Source organism: Sprattus sprattus (genome assembly GCF_963457725.1).
Source record: "Sprattus sprattus genome assembly, chromosome: 3".
NCBI lineage: Eukaryota > Metazoa > Chordata > Actinopteri > Clupeiformes > Clupeidae > Sprattus > Sprattus sprattus.
In genome coordinates this window covers 42,209,635-42,236,330 of record NC_137922.1, presented here as the reverse complement: position 1 = coordinate 42,236,330, position 26,696 = coordinate 42,209,635, and the positions used below count along the sequence as shown (strand labels likewise).

Genomic DNA, 26,696 nt, shown 5'->3' with positions numbered 1-26,696 from the left:
GTTTTAATGTGTATACCCACACAGCAGGAGACTCAAACGCGGATCCGCATTCGAATCGCCAAACCCGCGTGACTGTCACATTCGTTTTGATGCCGTAGGACGGATCAGCGCCGCCTCCGGCCGGCGAAGTAAATGCTGCTATCGAACAGCAGCTCCTGAGCGGACCCACATCTGATCCGGGGGCCGGACGCGCCTTTGAGGACCGTTTTGGCTCCGCCAAGAGTATCAGGATCGGATCCACGAACGCGGACGCGCCTTAACGGCTGTAACGGCCGTGGCTACATATCAGAGCCCATATCAGTGGAATTTTTATTTGCCGCCTCTCATTGCTTCCAGATTTTCTTTGAAGTAGCCTATACCATTGAGCTGAGCCCTCTTAAGTAAGTGTATTGATTTATTGATATATTGCGAGATTCACAGTAAACATTTTCCTTTGTGTTTTTTTTTAATCATCATGTATATTAATGCTGTGTAAATAATATTGTTTGATATTGTATCATACCATTTATGCATCAGACTATTAGCTGATGTGATGATCATGTGAGGCTGAAGCTATTTGATTTAAAATGGGATAGCAATTATTTAAAATGGGATAGCAATTTCGGCAGAATATGTTATGGTAGAGTGATTAAAAAAAACACATTGTTATTAGGTCTGGTCTGTTTTAATGAGTTACTCATATGTAGCCTATGGTAGCGGCATGTAGCTGCTAGGTGCGATTGCAACATTTTGCAAGTTATTGCTAGTGAATGTGTTAATGTTCACGTTTGCAATGCAAACTATACATCAAGCTGATAATTTCGCTTGTACTGGTTTTTCGGTCAATAAAGTAGGGTGAATATTAGTCAATGAGCTTGTATGCTATGGTAGTAGTAGTTAGGCTACAATTTTAGCGTATTCACTCGAGGGAATTAGCATTATAATCTAGATGCATCTGGCGGCGATTTAATGCGCCCCGCATTGCGTGTCTTTCAAGCGAGATGGACAGCAGATTACTTAGGGGCCGATCACACAGGAGGGTCCAGGGTCTACACTTATACATTATTATTGTGGTGGTGACTTGTTTAATTCGTTGCATATTATATATTAGTTTTAGTTTACTATTGTCACATGGTATAGGATAAGCCTGTGGCTAGTTAACTTGGGGGCTAAGAGGTTGGTAATGACTAGCATTGTAATGTATTGATATTTATGTATGCTATTGTTATTTATTGTAGGTTAGGATTCTCAGTGCCTTGTCAACTGCTGTCTTCCAGGTGTGTCATTGTTTCGTTTATATTCCTATTTGTTTGTACACTCATTTTGTTTAGTTAGCTTGTCATGCTAGGTTTCGCTAGCATTTATGGTATGGTTTTGGTGTGGGGCTAGGCTACTCCCCTAGCCTTGTGTAACGGAAGTTCGCGAGTTTTCGTGAAGGACTTTTTGAGGGCAGACTGTTAAGTTTGTATTTGCTGTTCGTGGCCTGTGTGGTTGTATGCCCTGTCTCTTAATTCTAAGGAAGAGGGTAGGATTCTCACTGCCTTGTCAACTGCTGTCTTCCAGAACAATAAATATTCAAAACAGAGTCGTGTGTCCGCTTGCCAGCACAACACAACGCAGAGTGAACAAGCCACCGGTTACACTTGGGACAGGACCCGCCTAATGTGTTGTAACCATGTGAGTTATCTAGTGTAGTGTTGATTTGGGAATGTTTTATGTGTAAGTCGTCTTTTTTTGTTTTCATAAACATACAATCTGTCTGTTTGATTACAGGTGCAGTCAGAAAAAACGCTCTGACACGGTCCGCTACGGAGGCTGAGGTCACGCGACACATTATAAGGTGGTTCAATCTGACTGGGGATCGGGCCACGAGAAGACGTGCCGTGCCGTCCGCACTTGAGTCCCCACACACGGAATAGCCTATTAAATCGAATCGCCTGACTAAATCAACTGTTGAATAAACTTTTTTATTGCACTTCTCGTCATTCATCAGTTATTCATTTTATGATAGTTAAGCTGTGCTTATGGACAGATATAATGCAAATTGTAGAAACAGGGCAAAGTAGAATAAGGAGACAACTTAGACTGTTTGTGGCGCAGCATTTCATTGAAGTTGAATAGGCAAGCTATTTGATGTCTGCAACATCCTAGGCCTATTATTATTATTATTACTATTATTATTATTATTATATAGCACTAAATATAGGCTATTTCGATGCTGTTTGAAGATGAGGGTATAATATAAACAAATATTCCTACTTTCATTATCTACATTAGGCTACAGGGTTCTCTAGGAATAGGTTTTGACATAATCTCACAATGAATGTAGGCTAGGCTACTAAACAAAAGAATATGTACAATATACCTCCACCTCCGCGGAGGTAATAAGGTGTTAAGCGCGGATGCGGATCGGATTCAGTGCAGTGCCACCACGGGTCCGCGAGGTATGCACGGATGCGGACCGGATACAGTGCGGAGCCACGGCGGGTCCGCGAGGTATGCACGGATGCGGACCGAATTCAGTGCGGAGCCACGGCGGGTCCTCGAGGTAAGCACGGATGCGGACCGGATACAGTGCGGAGCCAATGCGGGCTCCACTACCGCCTCCGTACCGGATCTGTTAGACTGTGCAAGTGGACCCCGATACGGGTCTGTTTCGCGGGTCCGTTGCGGAACCCGCGACACCTCCGCGGCGGATCCGCTGCGGTGTCCTTTTGCTGTGTGGGTAGGTATATGTGTTTAAGTAAAATGATTTGAGTAAACATTTTCATTCTATTCTATAAACTACTGACAATATTTCTCCCAAATTCCAAACAAATTGGGAAAAGAAGGGTTCAGGTCTTGCTTTACTGGCAGAGGGATACAGAGAGCGGCAGGTTGCTTCCATGCTTAACATTTCAAAGATGGCGGTTTATAAGAACAAGGTAAAGCAGCGGACATCGGGGATTGCTGACTCATTCAGTTGTCGCTCAACAACCGTAGCATGACATCAAGTGACCTACAAAAAGAATGGCAAGCGGCAACTGCAGGTTGAACTGCGTATCAAGTACGATTTCAAACAGGCTCCTAAGGGAAAGCCTGAAATTGTGCAAAGCCAGAAAAAAACTATTTTCCAATGAAAGTGGAGGATGAGACAGGTTGAGGTTTGTGAAAGACTAAGGGCCATCGAGGACTGCCGTAAAGTCATCTTCTCTGATGTCTCCGGCTTTCAGCCTTGCCCGTCAGCTGGTTAGATAAAGACCGGGAAAGGCCTTCAACCCAGTGTCTCGCACCCACTGTGGAATTTGTGGAGGATCGGTGATGAACTGGGGGTGTTTGAGCAAGGCAGCAATCGGGTAGATTTGTCTTTGTGAAGGACGTATAAATCAAGCCACATACAAGGTTATTCTAGGAGAGAACTTAACAGCAATTTGAGAGATTGGTGGAGGGGATGCCAAGAGTCGGCTGTGATTGAAAATTAGGGTTATTCCACCAAAGATTTTTGAACTCTTTCTAAGTTAAAACATTGATATTGTGTTTGAAAATGAATGTTAACTTTTCTTTGCATTAAACGAGGTCTGAAAACGAAGCATCTTGTTATTTTGACCTCTTCTCATTTTCTGCAAATACATATTCTAAATGACAATATTTTTGGAATATATGCCAATTATATATAATTATATATATAGGAAAACCAGAGAAACTGACATTTTTGTTATGGTCTTTAATTTTTTCCAGAGCTGTGTATTTACAGTTTATAGGTTTCAGATTGACTCATTCATAAAGTGAAAGATAAAAGAAAAAGTAAAAGGCTATGTGAAACAAAACAAGAAGATTGCCATTAGTACCTAAGCATGTGGACCTTGTATTTACTAACTGATCCCTTTCCATTAGTAACTGTACTACTTTCAGGACGTTGCATGAATAAACCTCTTCTTTTTTTTCAATGGACGATTATATACAGAAAATCATAATAACAATAAACCTAAACATACTTGGCATATCTGAAGTGTCTTGTTTGCGTCTTAACATGGAGGTTACTGTGAAAGGTAAAGAGAAATCTCTATTTCAGGGGCGGTGGTGGTCGTAGTGGTTAGGGATTGAGGTTCCAAATAGAACTCTGGAATATGGTGAGTTTTAATTCTGAGCAAGGCAATTTACCCTTGGATTGCTATCCGTGCAATTAGTTCACTCTAAATCGCTCTGGATAAGGACATGTACTAAATGATAAATATTGCAATAGTAGTAATTTCCAGGGCTCTGCACAACTGGGGACAGATAAAGGTGCAGTGCTTTGGTAACCTTGAGAGTGTTTACAAGCTGCAGGTTTTTCTACAATCTTTACACGCCCTCTGGGGGCCACCGTGGATACTGGACTTGAGAAGTTAATTGGTCCACTAGCTGTCTGTAATGGGAAGCGTGTCAGTTCTGGTCAATTACAAACTAGTCTGTTTGTTTAAATTGACTTTGATTACACTGCATTGTCCTTTCAGGTCGATGTTATCTCACCACAGGTCAAAACAATTCAAAATGGCCATTTTAGCTGATAAGCAATGTTTTTTTCAGTTTCATTATCATTCTGCCCACCACATTAAGTTTTCCTTGTACTGCAAAGTTAAAGATGTCACACCATTTGCAATAGAACAGTATTTTATTAGAGTACAACTCGGTATTTTGTGTAACTATTTCTGGTCTTTACAATAATCTCATGAGTATGGACGCACATAACACACTGTATATAAAAATGAAATGGGAAACTGAGCGCACAAGAAACATGGGAGGAAATTTGTTCAGAGGCACATTGGGTTACCTGATCTAACAGTTCGAGAGAATTTTGGGACACCAAATATAACAGGGAGGAGTGTAACATCAGCCACCACTGGCTGTTGGAGGAATTGTGGGGAAACACAATTTTCATCCACACCTTCTGGTCCTGTCAGAAACTGAAGAAATACTGGGATGATATCTACTTAGCCCTGTATGATATTTTTAAAATACAAATACCACAGGATCCATTAACTGCTTTTTTGGGAGTTGTCCCTGAGGGTTTTGAATGCAGAGACAATCTCTATCTTTTGCAAATTATCCTGGCGGCAGCAACAAAATAAACCACTGTCAATTGGCTGAAGCCTACCATCCCAACATGCCATACCCCCCCCCCCTTTCTTGTTATCCCAGAATTTGTATTTATTTATTTTCTTTTGTTTTATATGTATTGATATATGTGTGCTGAGGAGTTTTCCTTTTTCAGTGGCTGTCATGGATGTTAATGTAACTATAACTATTTTATTTGGATTGTCTTGTGTTAACTGTCTTGGATCAATAAACAATAAGTAAAAAAAAAAAAAATGTAGCACCATCAATGGCATTGGCACCATTTGTGACCAGTTTGCATGGTAGTATTTGATTTAAAGCCATTTGCTGTTTGAGGAGTGTGTCACAGGTAAATGAAGTGACAACAAACGGCCTGTGCTTGTTTACATCTGTATCTCTAGGTTTAAGCATTAGTAAACAAAAAATCTCGTCCAATAGACATATCATGGGAATATATATATATAAAAATACATGTATAACATATCATAATGAAAATATAACCTAAACTGAACATTAAGACTTCTGAGAAGGCCTATCAACGTTTTTTGTTCAAGTACAATTTTCAAGGTTTTCACATGATAATCAATGAATAAATGATGTTCAGAAGTATTCTTATCAAAGGTTAAAGACAATTAGTTGATTAATAAAGCACTGACCACAAGGGGGAGTATTTTACAAAGTTTCAGTGACATTGTATAGGGAGACAGAAGTCAAACTCCCCCGTGCAATATAAGCTGTGTTGACGTAAAGTTAACCAGCTGTTTCACATATTTTAGAGGGAGTGTGGCATAACCGCAACACTCTGTGAATGATTAGTCCGCCTGTGGGAAGAGCAAAACACCTCTTCCATACTGGGACAGAATTTTGTCTTTGTCTTGAAGTTTCACTCTACAGCGCACCGGAGTTCTTCCAATTTACTGACGCGCCGGATTTCTATGCAGTTCAATAGAGAACCGTGACTGATGTAAATTCTCACTCAGAGACATCCTCCGAGGTAGTGTAACGTAACACTCAGGTAGGCTACGTCATTACCAAATATGAGGCGTGGAATGTCAAGTTTTCAGGGTTTTGAAAATACACGAGCACCCGTGCATGTCAATGGCAGATTTGATAGTAAGCTTCAGGAGTGGAGCACTCAGATTATAAAGTATATCGTTTCCTAGTGTAACGACGTGATGTGCACACAGCATCACAGTGTATCCTCATGAAATGTAGGAATGCGTTAGGTTAGCAGAACTCTTTTCAGTCGCAACAAGGTGTTACCTACCAGCGAGAAAGTAGCGGCACCTTCGTGGGGAGAAGGCCACTCCGATCCAAAGCATGACCTCAGAGGGACGAATCTTGGGAGCATCCAAGGCAGCGGTTGTTTCACCTGTGAGCCTTCGCAAACTCAGTTTTGGGAAGATTGGAAGAAATCAAAGCAGTGGATCAATACAGTGAGTAATGCGTTTCCACATCGTGTATAGTCTAAGCTTTTTAAATCAAAAAATTACTCTTGAGGACTCACAATGAAATCAATTTGAAGATTTTAGTGTAATCTGGGATCTTTCCAAATATGCCCACCGATGCTTTTGATCAGTTTTAACTTTTTGATTTTTTTTAAGCAATACAAGTTCTTAAAAACGAAACGTAGTTGAACATGTTCTATAAATGTGATAGAGAAAGTTTCATCACCCACCTGAACTTGGACTGATCTGGTACAGTCACTCATAGAACATTGCAAAGACTTTTTTTTAGTGAAAATTGTGATGTTATGAGAAATGCATTTTCACTTGTAACTACAAAGACTCCACATATAGGAAATGGGAAATCTTTAGGAAGGATTTTTCGCAGGATCTCCACTGAGCTTGATAACAATGTCTGATCTCAACAAGCTGTTACAATTACCTCTCTAATCACAGATTGCTGGTTCAAACTAGCAGCATCTAGTGGACACCTGACCCAGTCCTTAAGAATTCTCACGCTAAGTCAAAGTCTCTTGGAAAGGAAACAAAATTATATGTAATATACATGTTGGAATTACTTTTTGATGCCATTGTATTATGACCATGCAGGGCAGTCATAAAGTGTCTGTCAGATTTTTTTTTCACTCTTCTTCTTCTGTACTTTTTTTCAACGATATCATAGGTCTGCTAAAATTTTTCCAATCCACACAGAACTTGGTGTGGTTGTAGCTCACCTATGGACTATGAGATTTGTGTCCCTAGGTGTGCATTTCTCTTTGTGCTAGCGCCCCCTGTAGTGTGGTAGGGTTAAAGCACTTTTTGAGCAATAGCTCGAAAACCGTAAAAAAAATGGCTACCAATACCATTTCAGTTGCCAATACCTGTGTGAATGGCCAAACTTAATGCGATTTTGTAGCCTGGATACCAGTCCGAACCCCGCCCAAAACATTTTTGGTCTGGAAGTTCGGTCTGGCACTGCTCTGTTGGGGAGAAATTATCACAGATCCGAAACGGATCTAGCCAATCAAATTGTCAGGGCGGGCTTTATATGATGATGGACAGATGGCTTGAGTTGAATTAACGGTAGATTCAAAATCGTACCAAGATGGTGGTGAGCATGCATATCTCACAGATATTGACAGCACATTCATTTTGAAAGAGGAACAGAGAAACGCGATTAAGGCATTTGACGATCGGAAAGATGTTTTTGCCGTCCTTCCTACGGGATCCGGTAACAGTTTAATGTATCAGATGGTCATACTATGTTGCTCTGATTGGTTGTAGGTATCCAATTGAGCAAAGAGGCATTTTCTTTCCTGGTTTGTTGAAACACGCCCCATAATCACAGCTCAATGGAGCAGTATCAGACTCATATTCTGACTAGAATTATGAGTATGACATCGTCAGGCTAGCGATTTTGTACACTCATTCATAATGGCATAAAGAAGCTTTTTACCCAACAAATCAGACATAATGTGACATGACACTACAACAAGGTGCATGCTTTCCTCTGTTCCTCTCACATGGTTTGGTCTTTTTTCTAAATTAAATTTGTCTTTAGATCCTTACGTCACATTTAGAGAATTCAGATGGTCATAGTTACATGGTCAAATTATTCAACCTTTCACTACTTGGGGCAGTTTACACAATCTGCTTGGACCCCAATGATCGCTGCTTTCGGCTGTATTTAAGCTATTATTATAAAAGTGTATACCCATGTCTGTTATACGTGTCAATACTCTACATTTAGTATGTTTTAAAACATATTCTTGCCTTCAACTAATAATCCTATTTTTTATGCATATTTTATAAAACTATTAATAAATACAAAGTACAGCTATGCAATGAAGCTCATATTGTTTCTTGTGTATACTTGCAAATTTCACCAAATGCATATATTTAGCACAAAATATTCTGTATCTTTTATTAAGTCACTTAACACTAATCCTCATATTCACTAGACAGGTTGCAAAACCACAGAGCGTAACTCACAGGTACTGCTTCACACCCTATCAGTGTACAGCTGCAACATCCACAAACTATAGTTCCTTACATTTTATCTCAGAATAAAATATACAGCAAACATTTTTGTCTATTAGTGCCAGAAACATAAACATTCAAAATATCTCACTTTTCTTAGAACAGAAAATAATGGATTGGATTTTAGTTTTAGGAGTCAATATTACAGACGATACGATCATGGATTCCAGAATGTTAAAGGGGAATCTAGAAATCAGGCAAGCTATGATACATTCATAAAATAACAGTGTCATTTATAATTGTTGTATTAAAACTTTCCCGGTTCAGTTGATAAGATATATAGACAGATAAGATAAGATAGTTAATAAGTCTACACCATCACAATAAAACATTTTTGTGGTTGATGAAGGGGGCAACATAACCATATTCCAACCCTCAAACCTGTCTGGCTGTTTAACTTGTTGCAGTCTTGTAACAGCCACAGTAGAACATTATAATCTCCGACCTCATTGTTTAAGATTGCCGACCCATGGGCTAGCTAGTAAATTCTATTCTACTTTAGAGTTAAAAGTGTCAAGGCAGTGTGTGTGTACTGGTTTGTTCACCATTTTCATGACAATATACAGAATAAAAGAGGAACTTAGAAAAGCATTCATGAATTTTCACTTTGAAGGGGAAAGAGTTTTAACTAATTCAGTGACACAAGAATGAAGGGGGTTTAAGAAAAGAAAAAAGGGCTCTTGTCCCTCTGAGCTAAGTGGTAAGAAGATTACTGGATTGTTCAGAAATAATCTTGAGTTTATTCTTTGATTTATTTAGAGAGCGAGCACAGCAAGGCACAAAAGCGCACATGTTTTAAAAAGTACTGTCTCAGTTTTATTACTTCATTAAAAAAAGTTCCAGTCGCATTGTCTTCCTTTTTAAAAGACTCAGGCTTTAGTTGCAGTTCTGCTAGAAGTAGCGTGAGGCGAGGCAAGCCGTGTGGAATACTTTGTGTGTGTGGGGGTGAGTCGGCTGGCATTACTGTCAGTGGGACCGGCTCAATTAGCATCAGAGGGCTCCCCCCTTTCAGCCACCCAGCCACCCACACTCCCTGTCTCAGCAGGTCCAGCTCCTGCAGCAGCAGATCAGGGGAGAACACGGGTCAGCGGCAGCCGGCCAAGAGCAGGATCCGCCAGCACCGCCACCGCCTGTCGGCCGTGTTCAGCCGTAGCGTCTCCACGTTGGTCCGGGGGGACAGCATGGCCGCTGCGGCCGGGGAGGAGAACCTGGTGGCCGAGGACCCTTCTGAGCTGTCCAATCACGTGACGGCGCCGGGCATTCTGAAGATTTTTGGCAATGAGATTTGCGAGGGGGCCAACTATAAAAGCGTGCTGGCCACGACCCACTCCAGTGCCAGGGAGCTGGTCAAAGAGGCACTCGAGAGGTGAGACCCATTGCTGGATCATGAATTTGTTTTCACATTTCAGTGGAATGCATTTCTCTACCATGTTCCCTCAGCATGTGTTTGTTACAGTTGAGTTTTTTCAGCACTGAGATGATATACTGAACTCACAATGTAGCTATTAGATGTAGGGGAAACCATTCCCTGACTGTCTTTCAATTGAACACAAACCAAATTGTTTCAAATGTCCAGAAAAAAAAGCCATGAGATTTATTCTTGGATGGCGTTTAATAGAATTCTGGTGGAAAGAAAAACAACAGAGGAACAACCACCGTGCTCCGGACAGAGACTTTAAATGTATTTGGGCACAAGCCTCAATGTGATGCTGAAATGGTGAAAATTCCAGCATAACTATGAGAAATTCCTCTGGGATAGCTAACCATACTGGCAGAAACCATACATCCCAGACTCGGGATTCTTCCCTTCTTTTCAGGCCATGTGACCAGATATAAAATAGGAATGGTCTGACAATTTTTTTTCCCTTTGGTAAGCAGGCAACAGAGGAAATCATATCAGACTGGATTTATAGGGGCTGCCTTTGTTTTTTTAATAGCCTGTATTATTCACTATATGAAAGACTCCAGAGAGAGACTAGCACATTCGGGCACATAATATCCAGGCCTCGCCATTGTTTATGTATTTATAAGTTGTTGACTGACTGGGTGGGTTTGATTTGTTGTGTCTTGACTTGATATATGAAGTGAAAAACTTCAAAAAGAATTTCCAGGAAAATGGTAGAATGCTGGTTCTGAACACAAGGAAGAGGATTTTGTAACTGCAATGAGTAATGCATGCCTTTCTGAGAAATACCAGCTGACAATTCTATATCTGAATATAATAGCTTTACTTGCCAGTGAATGAAACAATATGATCAAGTACAGCTGTTCCCACTCAAGTTTTATGTGAATGCTTTATTCAAGCCAATACCTTATTTTAGCAGTTCATGTCTTGTATTAGAAATAGGTTTGCTAATTGAGCACAACTGAGTCAACACTACCCCATTTTATGCTCTCATCACTTAGATACTGTCTGAGCAAGGAGGACGCTGATGCATACGTGCTCTGTGACGTGATTGGCTGCGTTGGGAACCATCAGTGGAGAGCAGAGTGCCTTCGAGTCGTAGGTGACAATGAGAAGCCGCTTCTGCTGCAGTCGTTATGGAAACCCAAGGAAGGCTACGCGCGGCGCTTTGAGATCCAGAAGCGCGCCAGTGTGGAGGAGAGAACTTCCAAAGAGAAGGACACTGTCACCGCAGGTAAGATAAGATGAATGGAAACGCCACCACCACCAACAACAACAACAACAACAACAACAATAAACAACAACATTTCTTGAAGCCCTCTGAGTGCAAGACATGCTTCATGCTTGCTGCCTTCTGAGCTCACACAATATTTATTTATTGACGATAGGTTCTTAAGTTTACATAAGCATTGAACAAGATATCTTGTTTTTTTTCATGTCAACCAACCAACCTGCCTCTGATGGTTAGTCTTCCCAGCATTGTTTACTCCCTGCTCACTGTTGTCCTCATGCCCCTGTTGACTTTGGCACTGCTTGACCGCCTCTTAAGGAAAAACTCACTTACAGTTTCCTCCAGTGCTCTGTGTTGCATATGGGTCAACAGGGTAGAGCAAGCCTCAAGCTAAAATGAATTTTGTGGCTTGAAACATGGTCACTGTTATTAAAGTCTGCACTTCAGACAAGAGGCATTCAAAACCAAAAGGGCTGGATGTTACAACACAATTACATGTCCAGCTCTGCCTGCTGGAAATGTTCAGTGTTTTTTTTCCTTCTCTTGTCTTGAGGCCTCAATGCCCAGGCTCGTAAGCTGCAGAAGACCCGCTCACGGGGTAAGTCCGTCTTCCTGGAGATGACGAGGCACCGGAGCCAGACGGACAGTGCCATGGGGCTGTGGAGGAGCCGGAGCGAGGCCAACATCGTGGCAGAGGACCCCAGGCTCGAGAGCGGCCCCAACAGCCCTGGGTTCGAAGCATCCCCGGGGGAGAGCAGCCCGTTGCAGGGTGCTGGTGCTGGGGTGGAGGCCTACAAAGCCGCCTACTGTCCCGGTCACGAGCGCGAGGAGACGGAGAGCAGTGACGACAACGGTACACAGTACTCCATTCACCCGCCTTTCGACTTCCCATACTTCCTACTTCTACAGGGTTACAGCCCCAGACAGGTAAGGACAGACCTGCTCTATACCTTTACCTCTCTGTCTTTCTCTCCCTCCCTTCATCCATTATTTCCTTGAGCTCTCTCACTCTCTCTCTCTCTCTCTCTCTCTCTCTCGCTCGCTCTCCTTCTCTGCCTCCTCCTTGACTGTCACTTTCAGTACCAACAAACAATAGTGCTTCTGATGGTTTGGAATTTCTGGTGTGAAGATTTTTATCAATGCTCCATATTGTGACAATGGCAACACTCAGATAACCGGGGGGAAAAAGATGGACTGCTGGTTTTCAAAGCTGCCATATGGCCGTGAGTGATAACATTTCGCTCCTATCTGGGCTCACGGCAGTCTAAGCCAGGCTTTAAACTCCACTTATCGCAAAACATCCGAGTCGAGATGGATACAGTCCGCTAAATTCATGTAATATCCAGATTTGTTCCTGTTAGACAGGCAAAAGCTGTAGAATTTAAATACTTTTGCAGTTAAGGAGACAACATAGGTTGTTATTACTTCTTCAATTCTATTTAATTTCTATAAAAATCACCAAATAGTATCACCAATTCTTTTGTAGTATGCCGTGTACATGGTAGTGAGTCCAGAAAAGACTCTCTTACAGTATGTGCACATCATCCTGATCCTATTTGAAACAGAGAGAGAGAGAGAGAGAATGTGAGGTGGGTGGGGGTGGTTCAAATCTCCTGAAAATGCCCATGTGTGCAGAAATAAGCTGGGTAAAAACACAGTCCAGGAAGTGGTGTGTCCAGGGCACCCCACTCAGAGGGTGGGCTTGTTTCCTGGCAGATTAGCACTGACCAATGAGTGATCAGCAGCATACACACACGCACACACACACACACTCACCCACGCAAACACACACGCGCGCATACACACCCACACACACTCACCCAAACACACGCGCACACACATGCACACACGCACACACACACATACACACACCATGAGCCATGACTTGCCTGACCTGGAATACCACTGACGGAACACATTTGTTAACCTCCAGATTTTTTTATTTGACCAAAAAAGTTATATATTTAACAAGAATGATCTAGAAGAGCTGTATTGTTTAATATTGAACAGACATGCTTTTGTATTTAAAAAAATAAAAAATAAAAATAGTACCAAGCATGTCGCTCTCATTACAGTACTATGAGGTAGACCTCCACAAACACATATTGTATGCCATCATATTTCAAAATGGGAAGAGACAGAAAACAGCAAAGCTTAAAAATAATATGCACCAGTCACTCAAGCATATCAACACATTCCTGTAACCTTAACTAAATTACTGTTTCATCAGTCTTCATGATGAACGTGATATTATTGTTGGAGGTCGTCCTGTCATCTGTTGATTCATCTGACCCACCGGGTCCACCCTATAAGGTTATCCCAGGGAGCACCACATGTGGGCTTAAATTTTTTCGAATGACTAATAAAAAATTGGCCGGAGTCTTGTTGACCTTATGGTGCTGGCACACCCCTGTAGGGGTACACGCTTCAGTCTCTGGGACTAATTTAACAGAAGCTAACGGCTAACAACTTCCCATAGTAGATACAATGGAAAGGAGGGGAACTCCAGGCCTTAACAAAGGAATTTGGTTCCTCCCCGGAGGTTCCAGACTGATCTCTGGGTACTGCTCAGGTTCCTGTGGACCGGCCCACAGAATCTCCTGCGGGGATGCCAGTGCTGGCTCTCTGCACAGTGCCTTGTGTGAACACGCCTGTTGTAAACGGCAGTAGACACATACCAGCATGCCCTGTGAAATTAAACCTGGACCGTGACATGTGTAACCTGGATACGTCCATGCAGGAACAATGTTTGGCGCTTTCTCAATCCTTGTGCCCGCTTGCATTTTTGGAGCATGTAAGCTAGATCTCAAGTGAACGGCACTTCAAAACTTTGCGCCCGGGTTTCTCCGAACACTGATTCCATTCAGCTGGTTCCAGACAGGCACCTCAGCACTGCGTTGAAATAATAATCAGGAACAGTCGTGAGTGGCTGTCTCTGTTATTTAGCGTCGTCGGTCCTCTGAATCAGTCATGGATCAATGTCCGGGTAGCCTAATATCTTAAACTGTTTAGAAATGATTAAACTTTTAAATCCAGTGAAATAAATGTCTGCTGTTTAACCGGTTCAATCTTTTTCACATTGTCCAAATTGTTTCTCCGCCCAGGACTTTATCATTTATCCGATTAACGGGGAAAGAACTGTATTCGGCCTCAGTACCAAACTAGCTATTGGTGAGAAGGAGTCGCCGACAGTAGACGTTTTACTCTGGGCCCCAGACATCAAGCCTCAGCACTGCGGCATCCATCACATGAGGCCTGAATCCTCACACCAGGAGAGCGACAAAGGGGCTTACGCTACCTCCCTAAAGCCCTCCCAGGGAGCGCTGGTCAAGAGGAACGGCATTAGCATAACTCAGGAAACCTTACTGCACAACGGAGACCTCCTAGGCCTGGGCGAGTACTACCTTTTCATGTTCAAAGATCCCACAGCTTCCGAGAGCCTGCCCTACTCTGAACTGATCCCGGTACAGATGCCCGGGTCTCCGCTAGCAGAGCCCCTCTGCAACAGCTGTGTCTCGTCTGGGACGATCACCTCCAGAGTCCGTCTCCTTCCATGCCTGATGAGCGCTGAGGACCAGGAGCTCTCCTTAGTCTACGACCCAGAGCAAGAGGAGAGCATTCTGAGGGAGATTTTCACCACTGTGGCGGCCCAACGTGGTGGAGAGCCCAAACTGACGCCGGCCCTCCTACTGTGCCTCTGTCTCCAGCGGTCGGCCGTGCACTTCAACACAGCCACCCTCCGAAAACTACTGCTACGCATCGCCAGTGAGGTCCAGACAACAGTATGGGTAGGTGTAAGCTTCTACTCCCCCCCCTCAACACACACACACACACTCTTAGTATTGTTTCATAGATATAGGCATTCATGGTCAACTAAGGCTAGTCTGTTATTATTTAGTTATTATTTATGTCAATCTTCTTTCTTTTAACCATAATCCTCTCATTTGCCTCATTACAGCAATGTGCAAAGGAGCTTGCTGCCATCCAGCCAGAAATGTGAGACACAGAGATCATTATCTCTCCTAGTTGTTAGGGATTTTTCTATTTCTATATTTTTGCAGCTTTCATTTGTTTCGTATTGACCTTAAGAAGCACTACTGAATTAATATACAACAACAGATTGAACCAACGAAAAACCCGTCTTCTGGACCTGTTGTTTCAGGGCCAGTGGTGGCTGTCAAAACCTAGAAGAGCTGCAGCCACTGACCATTGACAAACTGGTCCCAGGTCTGCAGCCACTGGTCCTGTGGATGGCAAACTCGATCGAGCTGCTCCATTTCATCCAACAGGAAGTGCCTCGGCTCCTGCATGGCCTGACACCGGACGAGGAGCTGGATTATAGCAGGGAGGAAGGACACGACGAGGAGCATATTGGTGAAGCCTTGCAAATCCTTTCCATTAGAGTTACTGTTGTGAAGACCTGTCCAGTATGCCTCATGTTACATGTTTTTGTCTGGATGTACAGTGTATGTGTAGAATGTTTATTTGCTGTGGGTTATTTCAAATTGAATGTATGCTTTTCCATAGAACAACGTTATCAACACTGAATTCTGAATTCCAAATATGTTCACCAATACCTTAATTTAACCTTGTGCCAAATTTCTTATCCACAAATGTTCTCTATTTGAAATACATTTGAAAACATTCTGCTATGCTGTGAGGGGATGTTAAATTACGGATGAAGGTCATTAATATGAATGTCTGTGTCTGCTCGGTTTGGTTGTGATGATACAGCCCTGCTGGAGATGCATCTGTCTGCTGTGCGTCCAGCCAGCGAGGAGGCGATGACGGTCCTTGAGGAGGTCATTATGTTTACGTTCCAGCAGTGTGTGTATTACATCACCAAGGTCAGTCTGACAATTCACCCACAATCCAGTTTCTTCAAACAGGGATTTATAAGCACTGTTAGATATACATGTTCCTCGTTCGGGACTTGTATTATATGAATGCTAAGTTTCATTGATCCTTTTTTTCCTATGTACAAGAATATTTGCCGTAGAAGTAGAGTCCGACTGGTTTCTGGTGTGGATCCCACCCAGTGCGAGGCTATCGCTGTCCAGACGCTGTCCAGACGCTGTCCAGGCAGTCTCTCTGACGTTAAAGACGAGGGACAGGGGTTTCGGTTGCGAGACATATGGTCTCGCCGAGCCGAACATAACTAAATATAAGACTAGCCAAAGGAAACTCAGATCTTTCTCAGCGACCAAGTTGTTCTGATGTGGCTCCTGATGAGTGTGGAGTTCTGTCTCAATGTGCTCCCGGGCTCCCTAGGCAGTGGACCCACTAGGAAATCTACCATTTTAATGGCTGTCCCATTTCCAAAGGCGTCTTAGTACACTAAAAACTGTGCTCCCTTTAAAAAGTCCCACAATGAACTCTGTTTATGCAGTGAGCATTAACTGTTCAAAAACAGCGGAGATAAGATATAATAAATGGTATCACACACCACAAGAGTTTTATCTGGTACAAAACACAGTGTTCTGTTAACCAATATACACTTACCAATATACATATACAGAGGTGTCAGGTAAAGAAAAATTATTGTTAACTCTGTTACACACGCTTTTGATGAAATTGCAAAGAATTCAGCAAACCTGAATACAATCGTGGGTGAAAACAACGGGAACAATGCACTCAGTCAGTACACATGAGGGGTTAATTGGGATTGGCCCAAGCAGTAGCACAATCCTGGTGGCGATGATAACAACACTCGCGCCAGGAGGGGATGGAGATAGTGACGCAGACCTGTACCCGGTGTCCATATTGGATATTAGCCATATGTTCAGATCTGTCTTTGTTCAGATGGGGGCATTCTTGTCTGTTTCCTGCCCAGGAAGGAAGTGGATTTGGAAAGAGAGGCATCTCTGTCTGGTCCCTAGTGGTAGTGGGTCAGTGTCACCGTCAGGCACTGCCGGTGGAAAGTTAACTGGCCTAAATCACATTTAATTAGGGCCTGCTGGACACACACACACACAATGATTCAAACACAATCCCTAACTGGTTATTCCCAACTAGATATTTCTGCCAATGTTTCTGGTGGTATGGTGGTCTCACTCAAGTGAGTCATGTAGCGTGTTTAGAACACTGGATATTCATCAGCACTAGAGACCACTCCGTGCGGAATAGGCCAGTGAACTCAGCATCAGCCCAGAGCCCAACGCTGTTCAAACCCATAGAAATCACAGCCCAGAACCAGATCTTAAACATTTCAGAAAAACTGGCTGCACTCCCTTTAATATGACAGTTTTTTTTGTCTTTTTAGGTGCTAAGCTTGTAGTAAGTTCTGTTGAATGTGAAAGTGACAAGGCCAAACTTTTATTTTACACTATAGGTTTAAAAAAAAAAGTAAGTTATTTTTGCCAGAATGAACACACTGGCTCAGTGTGTGGTCTGAATTTGGTAATATTGGTCACAGAAACACACAAGATGAGGACTCATAAGGAGTTAAAAGTTGATTCGTCAGCCTTAGGATGTATTTCCTAATGAATGAACTGTTGTTCATTCTCTTTGAAGAGTAATCAAGAGTACTTTCTCTTTTGACTATGGGAAATAAGCATTATGAATTCTAATCACATCACTCCTGTGGTGTAATTCACAATGGATTTCAAACACGCTCATTTTGCTCTGCAGATTCTGCATCTGCTATTGCACAAAATCCCACCTCCCATTCATTTCCTCCGGTGGGGAAAAACTGCCTAGGTGGATATTATGAAATCAGGCCATTGAGTGATTCAGTTTCACTGCGGTAGAATGGGCGGCAGTGGCAGCGGTATTATGTTGTGGTTCTGCAATGGGTTTTGGTAGTTGTGGTTTCGTGCCGTGTCTGTACTGCCGTCTGTTTTCAATACTCCTCAAGTAAATGGTTGCATTGTCTGACAGCTGGCCATGAGAAAACCACCACTTTAATAGCTGGATGTAAGACCCTGTGTATAAATCCATCGGGCGAGTATTTAGGTTTGTTCATTCAGAGCTCCCCCGACAATCCATTCAACTGTGTGAGGGGATGTCTTTTGCCAGTCATGATTCATTCGCCTTGTCAGATCGCACCTTCTTCTAAGATGATTTACTGCTTAAGGATTTGCTTTGAGAGTAATTCTTCTGAAGTTAGCAAATTCATATTAGCTGTTTAACTAGAAGTGAAAAAATATTTGCTTAAGACCTCAGTGCTTACCATACACAGACACTTACGTTAACATACAGGTTTACATATTAAGTTAGAGATAAGTGATATCAGGATTCAGCCCCAAAATAATATTTGGACTTCTTAATAACCATATTTGGCTTACATGGTCTACTCCTTCTTGTGGCATGTCCAACAGTTATCTCTCAGCTCCTACCTTCAAAACATGCAACTGATTTCTTTCTGCATGCTGTGACGACTATGAGTTCTTGGGTCTCCACTGTCTCCTTCCTCCTTTCATAACTGAGTCTACTTGTAATAACCCTTTAAGCCATGCCGCAGGCAACGAGGTGAAGCACTGGTTACAGAGAAGGAGGGAGGTGAGGCGTAAGGCATTAGCTTGTACTCACAGATTGGTTCAGTGGCAGTTGCATGAGCAGAGAAGAAATGCTTTCTCTCTGCTATGTACGTATGTTACTTGAAGACACTGATTCTTATAGATTATATAGCTTGCTAATTCCAAATAGTATGCCATGTGTTTGACCATTGAATGGATTGAGCAAGACTGATAGATCATTTGTTGGAAATTCATAGGAGAGTAGCAAATGCCTATTGGTTTTTGAAATGGTGGTTATGTTATGAAAGAGCAGAAGTTAGAGTGTGTTCTTGAGCCTTCAAAGACTTAGTAGGAGGTTTTTGAGGTTGTATCTTTACTCCGTGTGGGCCCAGCTTTAGAAAGGTGACTGAAGAAAGAGGCTGTAGAGATGGCCGAACAAGGTTGTTTATTCAACAGATTGGTTGAGCGGAGTGTGTTTTGGGGGGAGTGTGTTTTTAGGGCCATGGCGGACAATTTAAACTGAATGCCGCTCCTTGTTTTTGGCTGCCCTCATGAAAATACATTCAACCATGTTTTCAAAAGTGAGGGTTTTTTTTCCCCCATTTAACTTTTCAGTTAAAAACAAAACAAACAACAGTATTGAAACTAGTTTTTGTTTGAAAAGCTAAGATAACAAAAATCGAGATCACGAAACGATGGGGGGGATTTGTCGGACCATCCTATCTATCAGAAAAGGAAACACCTGCCAGGAACATACAGTATATATAAAAAAAACATGATTGGGTGTTTTTGTTGGTTTTTGATTCCCAGAAGAGCAAAGTTACACACACGTGTGCTGATTGTACCACTGATAATTCAACAGAAGCTCTTTGGCCTTCCATTAAAAAAGGAGGACAGGCACTGAACATGTGGCAGATTGATATAGTTTATGCAACATGTTCCCACTCCCAGGCACAGTCTCCTACATGAATTTGAGCTGGTCTGTGAAGGAGAACAGAGACAGCCCAGAATGAGTGCTGTAAGCACAGTTAAGAGTCTTATTCTGTCACAGCGCTGGCACTTTAGCCAACATATTTAGCCATATCATCACGCATGTTAGATACACGGCTAAAATGAAAGGGGCGTAAAAAGTGAAGCTTGGTAAGGTTGTGATGGTCACAGAGCTGGTACTCTCAGACACACACAGACACACATACACAGACACACACACACACACACACACACACACACACACACACACACACACACACACACACACACATGCACACATGCTGGTATGGGTGATGGGTGCCAAGTGTGGGGGGTTGGAAGTCGCTGTCCAGGGTGGAATTATCTCGAACAAAGCTGGTGTTGTCGTGACTTGGCACGCGGGACATAAAGGACCCTTAAGAAGGAGACAGACGGGGGTTGCCCAAATGGGGTCGGCACAGACAGGGTCTCTCACGGAGCCATACTTGTCTCTCTGACCTCCACATGTTTATGGCTGGTGTGTGCATATGCATGATATGGTCTCTGCATTTCGCACAGATCACTATTTTCAGAGGTGAGTTGCATGTGCCTTTTGTGAAGAAGGGTCTCCAGAGGGGAATTCTGCAACTGAACTCACGCACAACCACACACACACACACACACACACACACACACACACACACGGACACACATACACACACACACACACACAGACCACTGCATATCACCCATCTATCCCTGCTGTAAGCCCTCTGAGTGAAGGCAGTTTAATGGTAATGTTGTTGGTTAGTTAAATCAGGTGTCTTCAGCTAATCAAGAGTGTGTTCACTCAGGTTTGCAGAGTTGCAACTAAAGGAAGCCTTTCAGTGATGGAGCTAGTGATGAAAGCTATTTGTGTAATTACTCAAAAACCTAAAAACCACCTAAAAACCACACTTTACTCACTTTACTAGCTAAAACATTGGATGGAATTGGATGTTTACGTCTAAAATGCTTTTATGTCATGTCTGATGACTTGATGTTGCCCTTTAAAACCTTTCCTCAACGCTCAGAGTACTTGCTGTCTGTTTGGCTATATTGTGTGTGCCCTGGTGTTGTCTGCCCCTCTCTCTCTTTCTCTCTCTCTCTCTCTCTCTCTCTCTCTCTCTCTCTCTCTCTCTCTCTCTCTCTCTCTCTCTCTCTCTGTCTGCCTGTCTGTCTATTTGTCCTCAATTTAAACCTGTCTCTCCTGCGATTGCATTCACCGCTGGACAAATCCTGATACACAGTCCATGTCAGGCTACATGCAGGACATGAACTCTGAGAGATGGATGCACTGTGATGGAGATGACAGAAGCAAATGCATCCTTTTCTCAGGGGCTGGAGGGGAACACTACCTATCGGGAGAGAGAGAGAGGGGGGAGGGGTGCGGAGTGGTAAACTACCTATCAGGAGAGGGGTGGGGGGGGGGAGGGGTTCCGGGGGAGAGAGAGAGAAAGTGGCATGAGTTATGTAATCTTATCAGAGGCATTCTTCATGAACACCGCATCAGACCATCCTCTGCTAGGCCCCTCAGGGGAGGAGTAACAGACAGCAGAGCTCTTACGCCCTGTCTGCTAGCTGATAACTCATTCTACAGTACAATACCCTCAACAAAGACAGTCAACATATGTCCATTGGCTTCCATTACATAGCTCATAGGGAATTTTGGCCCTGTATTTGTTTTTACTGTTTACCAAGCTATTTCCGTGTCCCATATTCAGTATTTGAAAAACGAAACTGGATGAACTAGTGTTCTGACAGACACCTATTTGTGAAATTCTCTCTCTCTCTCTCTCTCTTGTTGTGTGTTTAGCATGAAAGACCCCTTTTCATTCAAAGAACCTTACAAGCCGAAGCTGTCATGTGGAGAAAAGTTGCTCTAGAAGTGTCTATTTTCTGGACGTCCAGACATTTAATTATTCTACTGTTCTGTACTGCCAAACAAACCAAGTAAAAAAAAAACCTCTTCTTACTCACAAAACGTTCTCTTTTCCCTTTTTTGATCAGGTGCTTTACCCTTTACTACCTAGCGTATTGGACAGCCACCCTTTCTCAGAGAGTGGCCAGCTTCTCGTGCCTGAAGACATCAGCAGTCTCCTGGACGTCCTCAAGAGGGCGCTACAACTAGTGAAGGACTTCCAGGTGCACTGGGAGATTGGCTCTCAGCTGCTCGCCTACCTCTTCTTCTTCATCAATGCATTTCTGTTCAACCTACTGATGGAGAGGGGTATGTCTCAGGAGACCCGAGAGGGGGCTTTTTTTCTTTAGGAATGTAATTTGAAGGTAGATGAGTTGTGACAGAAAAGCTCTGATTGGAAGCTCTGAAAAGGCACAGTTCTATATACACTTCTGCAAACAGTTTTTTTGAAATGTCATTCACTTCAGAGTACTTGTCTCCTTGTGCAGGTTCTGGAGGAACGTTTTACCAGTGGTCCCGTGGGGTCCAGATCCGAGCGAACCTGGACCTGCTCATGGACTGGGCCCATGGAGTAGAACTGGGAGAACTGGCTCTTGGCTGCCTCAATAAGCTCTCCACAGCAGTCAACCTCCTGGCCACGCCCAAGGAACATCTCCTGCAGGTTAGCCTCTTTAGCATCTGCTCCTCTCCTCTTTTCCCCCTCCGGATTCTCTCCTCTCTCTCTTCATCTCCTCTTCAGTCTGGGCTTTTGAGGAGGTGAAAGTGCACCGAAACGTGCTCCTCTTTTCACCTCTCTGGCTTCCTTTCTTTTCTTCCTCCTCCTTCAATCTTTCCTCTCTTCTAATATCCTTTTTTCTATCCTCATATATTCGTTGCCTCTACCTCTGCGTCCCATGGCGTGTTTAAAACCAGGGCTTCAGTGTGGACTTTTGAGGAGGTGAAAGTGCTCTACAATTATTTCCTCTATGCATTAGGGAGACAGAACAGGAAATACCATGTAAAGATATCCTTTAAAACATACACAATGAAGGTTAAGAATTAGAGGGGCCTCACAGACAAGAGACAAGGAGTGCAGCGGGTGTTTGGAATAATCAAAAGGTATACAGTAACCTCCTCAAAGCACTTGTGTGCAGTCATGGTTTTTGTCTGGCCTCGACTGCAATTCCCTCCGAGGCTCTCGGGTGGAAAACACACACTATTTTCCAAACAGTCCAGCTGATACGGACAAGAGACAACTTCAAAGTCCGATAGACAGTAACATGCATCACTCTCCAGATGTTATTGTTTCAGCATCAACATGCAGGAATTCCGAAAGCCAAAAACCGGAAAGAATGCTCCACCACCGCTGCTGCTCTTCCGAAGGCGTTTGGGTCCGCAGTATGTAGGAGATTAGTGAAATTGCAGATTTCCTGTCCTTTAAACGTTTTTTTTTTGCAAGGGCCCCCCCTCACTCAGCTATCTCTGGACACATCAAGAGCTTGCTGGCGTGCTCCTTAGGAATGATCTACAGGAAGTATGGTCTATCAAAGGGATTAAGGCACTGGGACACAAAGATGCTTTCATGGATGTTGGAGTTACATGATGTTACTGTGTTATGTTTGCCATTATGTGCGGCATTCTTCTTGTAGTCCTTTTCCTTTTCTGTACATTATGTTTTTCCAGATGGCATAGCTCATCCTGATTGGATAAGGTACCCGTTGATTTTATTTTAAAGGTATGTTTTGTTAAACTATTGCTGTAACTCCGACAAGGTTTGGTTCATTTATCATGCATTAATACACGAGAAGTCCAGCCAGGCTTGTTACATCTCGACAGGAATAGAGGACAGATTATCAGGCTTAATGCCCAATGCATAGTTGTACCCCAAACTCTATTATCTTTGATGAACAAAAACAATGATTTTCCCTCCTCTTGTTATTGTTTCCCGTATAAAAAAAAAGAAAGAAAGAAGAAAAACCAGGGGGTCAGCCGTGGCCACAGTGCTTTCGTGACGTCTCACCACCCGTAACACAACATTAGGCTGGAGCTTTTCTAATTAAGACAATAATATGTGATAAAATACCATTGTTCCCAGGCTTAATTTCCTATTTTCCTCTGGGCTGGGGAGAGAGAGAGAGAGAAGGGGGGGGGGGATATTGCCTGATGACTCATGCGAGGACTGAAATGGAACATTTGAGGAGGACGTTTCCTTCTTTCCCGCTCGCTCTGTCCATTTCCATTAGTGGGATCATCAGACCCATAATGCCTCCATCCCCCCTGACCATCATACCATCACCGTGAAAACATTACTGTTCGCCTCAAACTTTTGAAATCTTTTTTCAATTATTGATTCAATTTCTTACACAGAGACAAATAGAGACTGGTATTCAAAATAAAAACACACAAGGCCATTAGCAAAAACATTTTTTTTTTAATGATTATGATTATTATTATAATTATGTTTTCTAATCTGTTCTGTAATTAACTGTGTGCGCAAATAAGCCCCGTTTTGTGTGAATCACCACCTGATAAACAACCTGTTTCATCATTGTGTGGGTGGAGGTCATTGTGTACTCCCACGTGATGATTATGATTATGACATGGATTGATACGGAGTGATCGAATGTTTACCTCCTCATCTGACTGATTCACATCTTATCCTCAATTTGCTTCATGCCAACATAGCCTTGAGGCCTGTTGCCACCACACTTCAACACACTTCCTTACCACAGTATCTTTGGATCAGAGACCAATCTGTCTGTCTGTGTGTGTGTGTCTCTTCTTAGGACACCTGGCGCTCCCTGCGGATGGAGTTTGCCCAGCTGAGCCCCGCACAACTCCACCACATGTTGAGGGAGTACAGCCCCGGCAGGACTGGCCCCTTCGCCTGGACCCCCTGTGCGTCCGAGGCCCACGCCGCCTTCACAACCGGTCAGGCTCCATTAGTCTTTATGGGAGGCTTTCATGTCTGCCGTTTCATCTCATGAAAGGTGCTCAGAAGAGCTCAGCTGCAGATAGATGGTCCTCTGTCCCTTGTCTAACATGCCTAGTCACTGTGCGGAGGAAGCTATACGCCTAGGCTGGAGATTGGATTCAAAAGCAGCTGGTGCTCTCGTGAAAACTATGTGTTAGATGGAGCTGTGCTTTCTTCTTTTCTGTGTGCTTTCTTTCTGTGTGCCTGCGGTCATACTACTTTAGAGCAGAATTGATCAACTCAAAGTGCAGACACACTGATGTGAATAAGTGAACTGATGTGCATTTAACAGTACCATACATAGAAGGCAGTCCACAGAGATACAGCATTACAGATAAAGGCATCTAAATGCATGTGTGGTAAATTAAATTAGATTGTGATGAGAGTAAACAACACTGACATGCTTACGGTGTCCTTGATGGATCTACTCTCCTCTCTCCACACCACCCCTATTTCACAGTTGACATCCTGGAGAGTCTGGACAACCACCCGCCCCTGGTGCTGCCCTGCAGCGGGTTCGAGCTGGAGCTGAGGAGGCCCGTCCGAGACGTCAGGCTGACGGCGCAGGTCAACTTACTGCAAGAGTTCATCAACAACCTCCCTCCTGGTGGTATGGCGATGAACCCCGGGCTCCCGCAGGTACTCACCAGCCAGTGGCAGTTCGTCTCCACAGTCATCCATATGCGTGTCAGTGTCAGTAACAGAGCTGATGAAAAATGCTGTCCTTTAGCTCAACTGGTAGAGGTGCTAGGTGCTAACAACACCAAGGTCATGGGACCCATGGAACAGACATACTGATGAATAGTAATCTATATATTAATAATGTCATAGTTTGTACTGTATATTGTATATATATTCATATTGTGCTGTTTATTGTACTGTATATTAATAATCTAATATATTGTACTGTACGTTGGGTAAAGCATCAGCTAAATGAACAAATGTCCATGTAAATTGAGCCGCTGTGTTTGTCCTGTATAGGACACTGTAGTGCCCATGGAGGCTAAGGTCACCAAGATGGAGTCTCTTCCCATGGCCCAGCTGGAGGTAGGGCAGGCGGAGATTGTGCTGCCCCAACACCACAACTCATCACCGGATGCAGCGGTCTCTGCTGAGCTTGGCTCTTGCGATGCCCCTCTGAACCAGAAGCGGATGAGCGCGGAGGTCCAGAATGCTGAGGAGAACCTCAGCTGCAGCAGTCAGGGTCTGGCGTCGGACCCGGTGTGCTGGCTCACCCCGCCCAGCACGCCCCAGAGGCTCGGGCTGACTGAGACGGAGGCAGAGGCGGCGGCGGAGGTGGAGGCAGATCGCCAAGAGGAGAATGATCTACAGCGCCGAAATGCCGGCCACAACCACAGCACAGGCAAACACTTGAAAGGTAATGACATTCAGTTGCTGCTCTTCGCCGAGGTCTGGATCACATCTGTACAAACAATATTCTGCATGTATGAAAGAGAAAGCATCAGCTGGTTTATGGTAACATAAGGTTTTATGGTAACATTTCTCAGAAGACATCTAATTTTTCCACTGTCCTCTCTGGCTTTGTGAAGTAAAGCCACAGAATGCAGAATGCTAGAAACAATGAAGCATGTCTGATTTTTTTTGCCAAACATACTATGCTTTAAAAAGTTGGTAATTTCTCTGTGGCATCTGAAATGTTACTGTTTGTGAATAATTGTTTGATGTGCAGCCACTGCTAAGAAGGTGGAGGATGAGGAGGAGGAGGGAGAGGACGAAGATGAAGACGAGGAGGAGGTGTTCTCAGTGCAGCTGCAGAGGGGAGTGTGTGGGCTGGGCCTCGCCCTTGTGAATGGAACAGTTGAGTGTGCAAATGAGTGATGATGCTTTCCTCTTTTTTTCCTCCCTCTCGAAATTGAACGGGTTTTTGATCTGAATGGTTAAACCCAAGATATTTTCCACGGATCAGTTTTCAGAGTTATTTCCCACAGACTCATTTTTCACCATTGTTTTAAAACAGCCCTCGAACATACATTTAAGGACTCTTAACTGAACATGGAAACAGTTGTATAGTGTGTAGTTAGATGGGGTAAGTTAGGGTTTTTGTCCAGACTGAGACCTGCACTGTGTGACACCATAACACTGTTCTTGTTACTAGGGCCTGGTGTTTTATGTCCTCCATCTTCCCCTGCCTACACTTAATTTCTCATCACGAGCATTATGACCACACTGAAACTGTGTTTGGAA

The 26,696-nt window shown here is 43.4% G+C and overlaps 1 protein-coding gene and 1 long non-coding RNA gene across 2 annotated transcripts; both read left to right on the top strand.

Annotated features, from left to right (window-relative positions):
- Positions 1 to 295: 295 nt before the first annotated feature.
- On the top strand, positions 296 to 1,823 carry LOC308362021. The gene is made up of 4 exons (XR_013968567.1): positions 296 to 380; positions 1,218 to 1,256; positions 1,543 to 1,656; positions 1,753 to 1,823. It is a non-coding gene; the product is annotated as an uncharacterized lncRNA (long non-coding RNA).
- Positions 1,824 to 2,485: 662 nt separating this feature from the next.
- Positions 2,486 to 26,330, top strand: radil2b (Ras association and DIL domains 2b; the record flags this gene model as incomplete). Its single annotated transcript, XM_080835499.1, has 14 exons — positions 2,486 to 2,700; positions 9,583 to 9,903; positions 10,944 to 11,176; positions 11,727 to 12,100; positions 14,278 to 14,961; positions 15,132 to 15,169; positions 15,336 to 15,547; positions 15,908 to 16,020; positions 21,628 to 21,847; positions 22,027 to 22,199; positions 24,304 to 24,448; positions 24,952 to 25,130; positions 25,473 to 25,869; positions 26,182 to 26,330. The coding sequence occupies 14 exons, from the start codon at positions 2,486 to 2,488 to the stop codon at positions 26,328 to 26,330; spliced, it is 3,453 nt and encodes a 1,150-aa protein (XP_080691625.1).
- Positions 26,331 to 26,696: the final 366 nt, after the last annotated feature.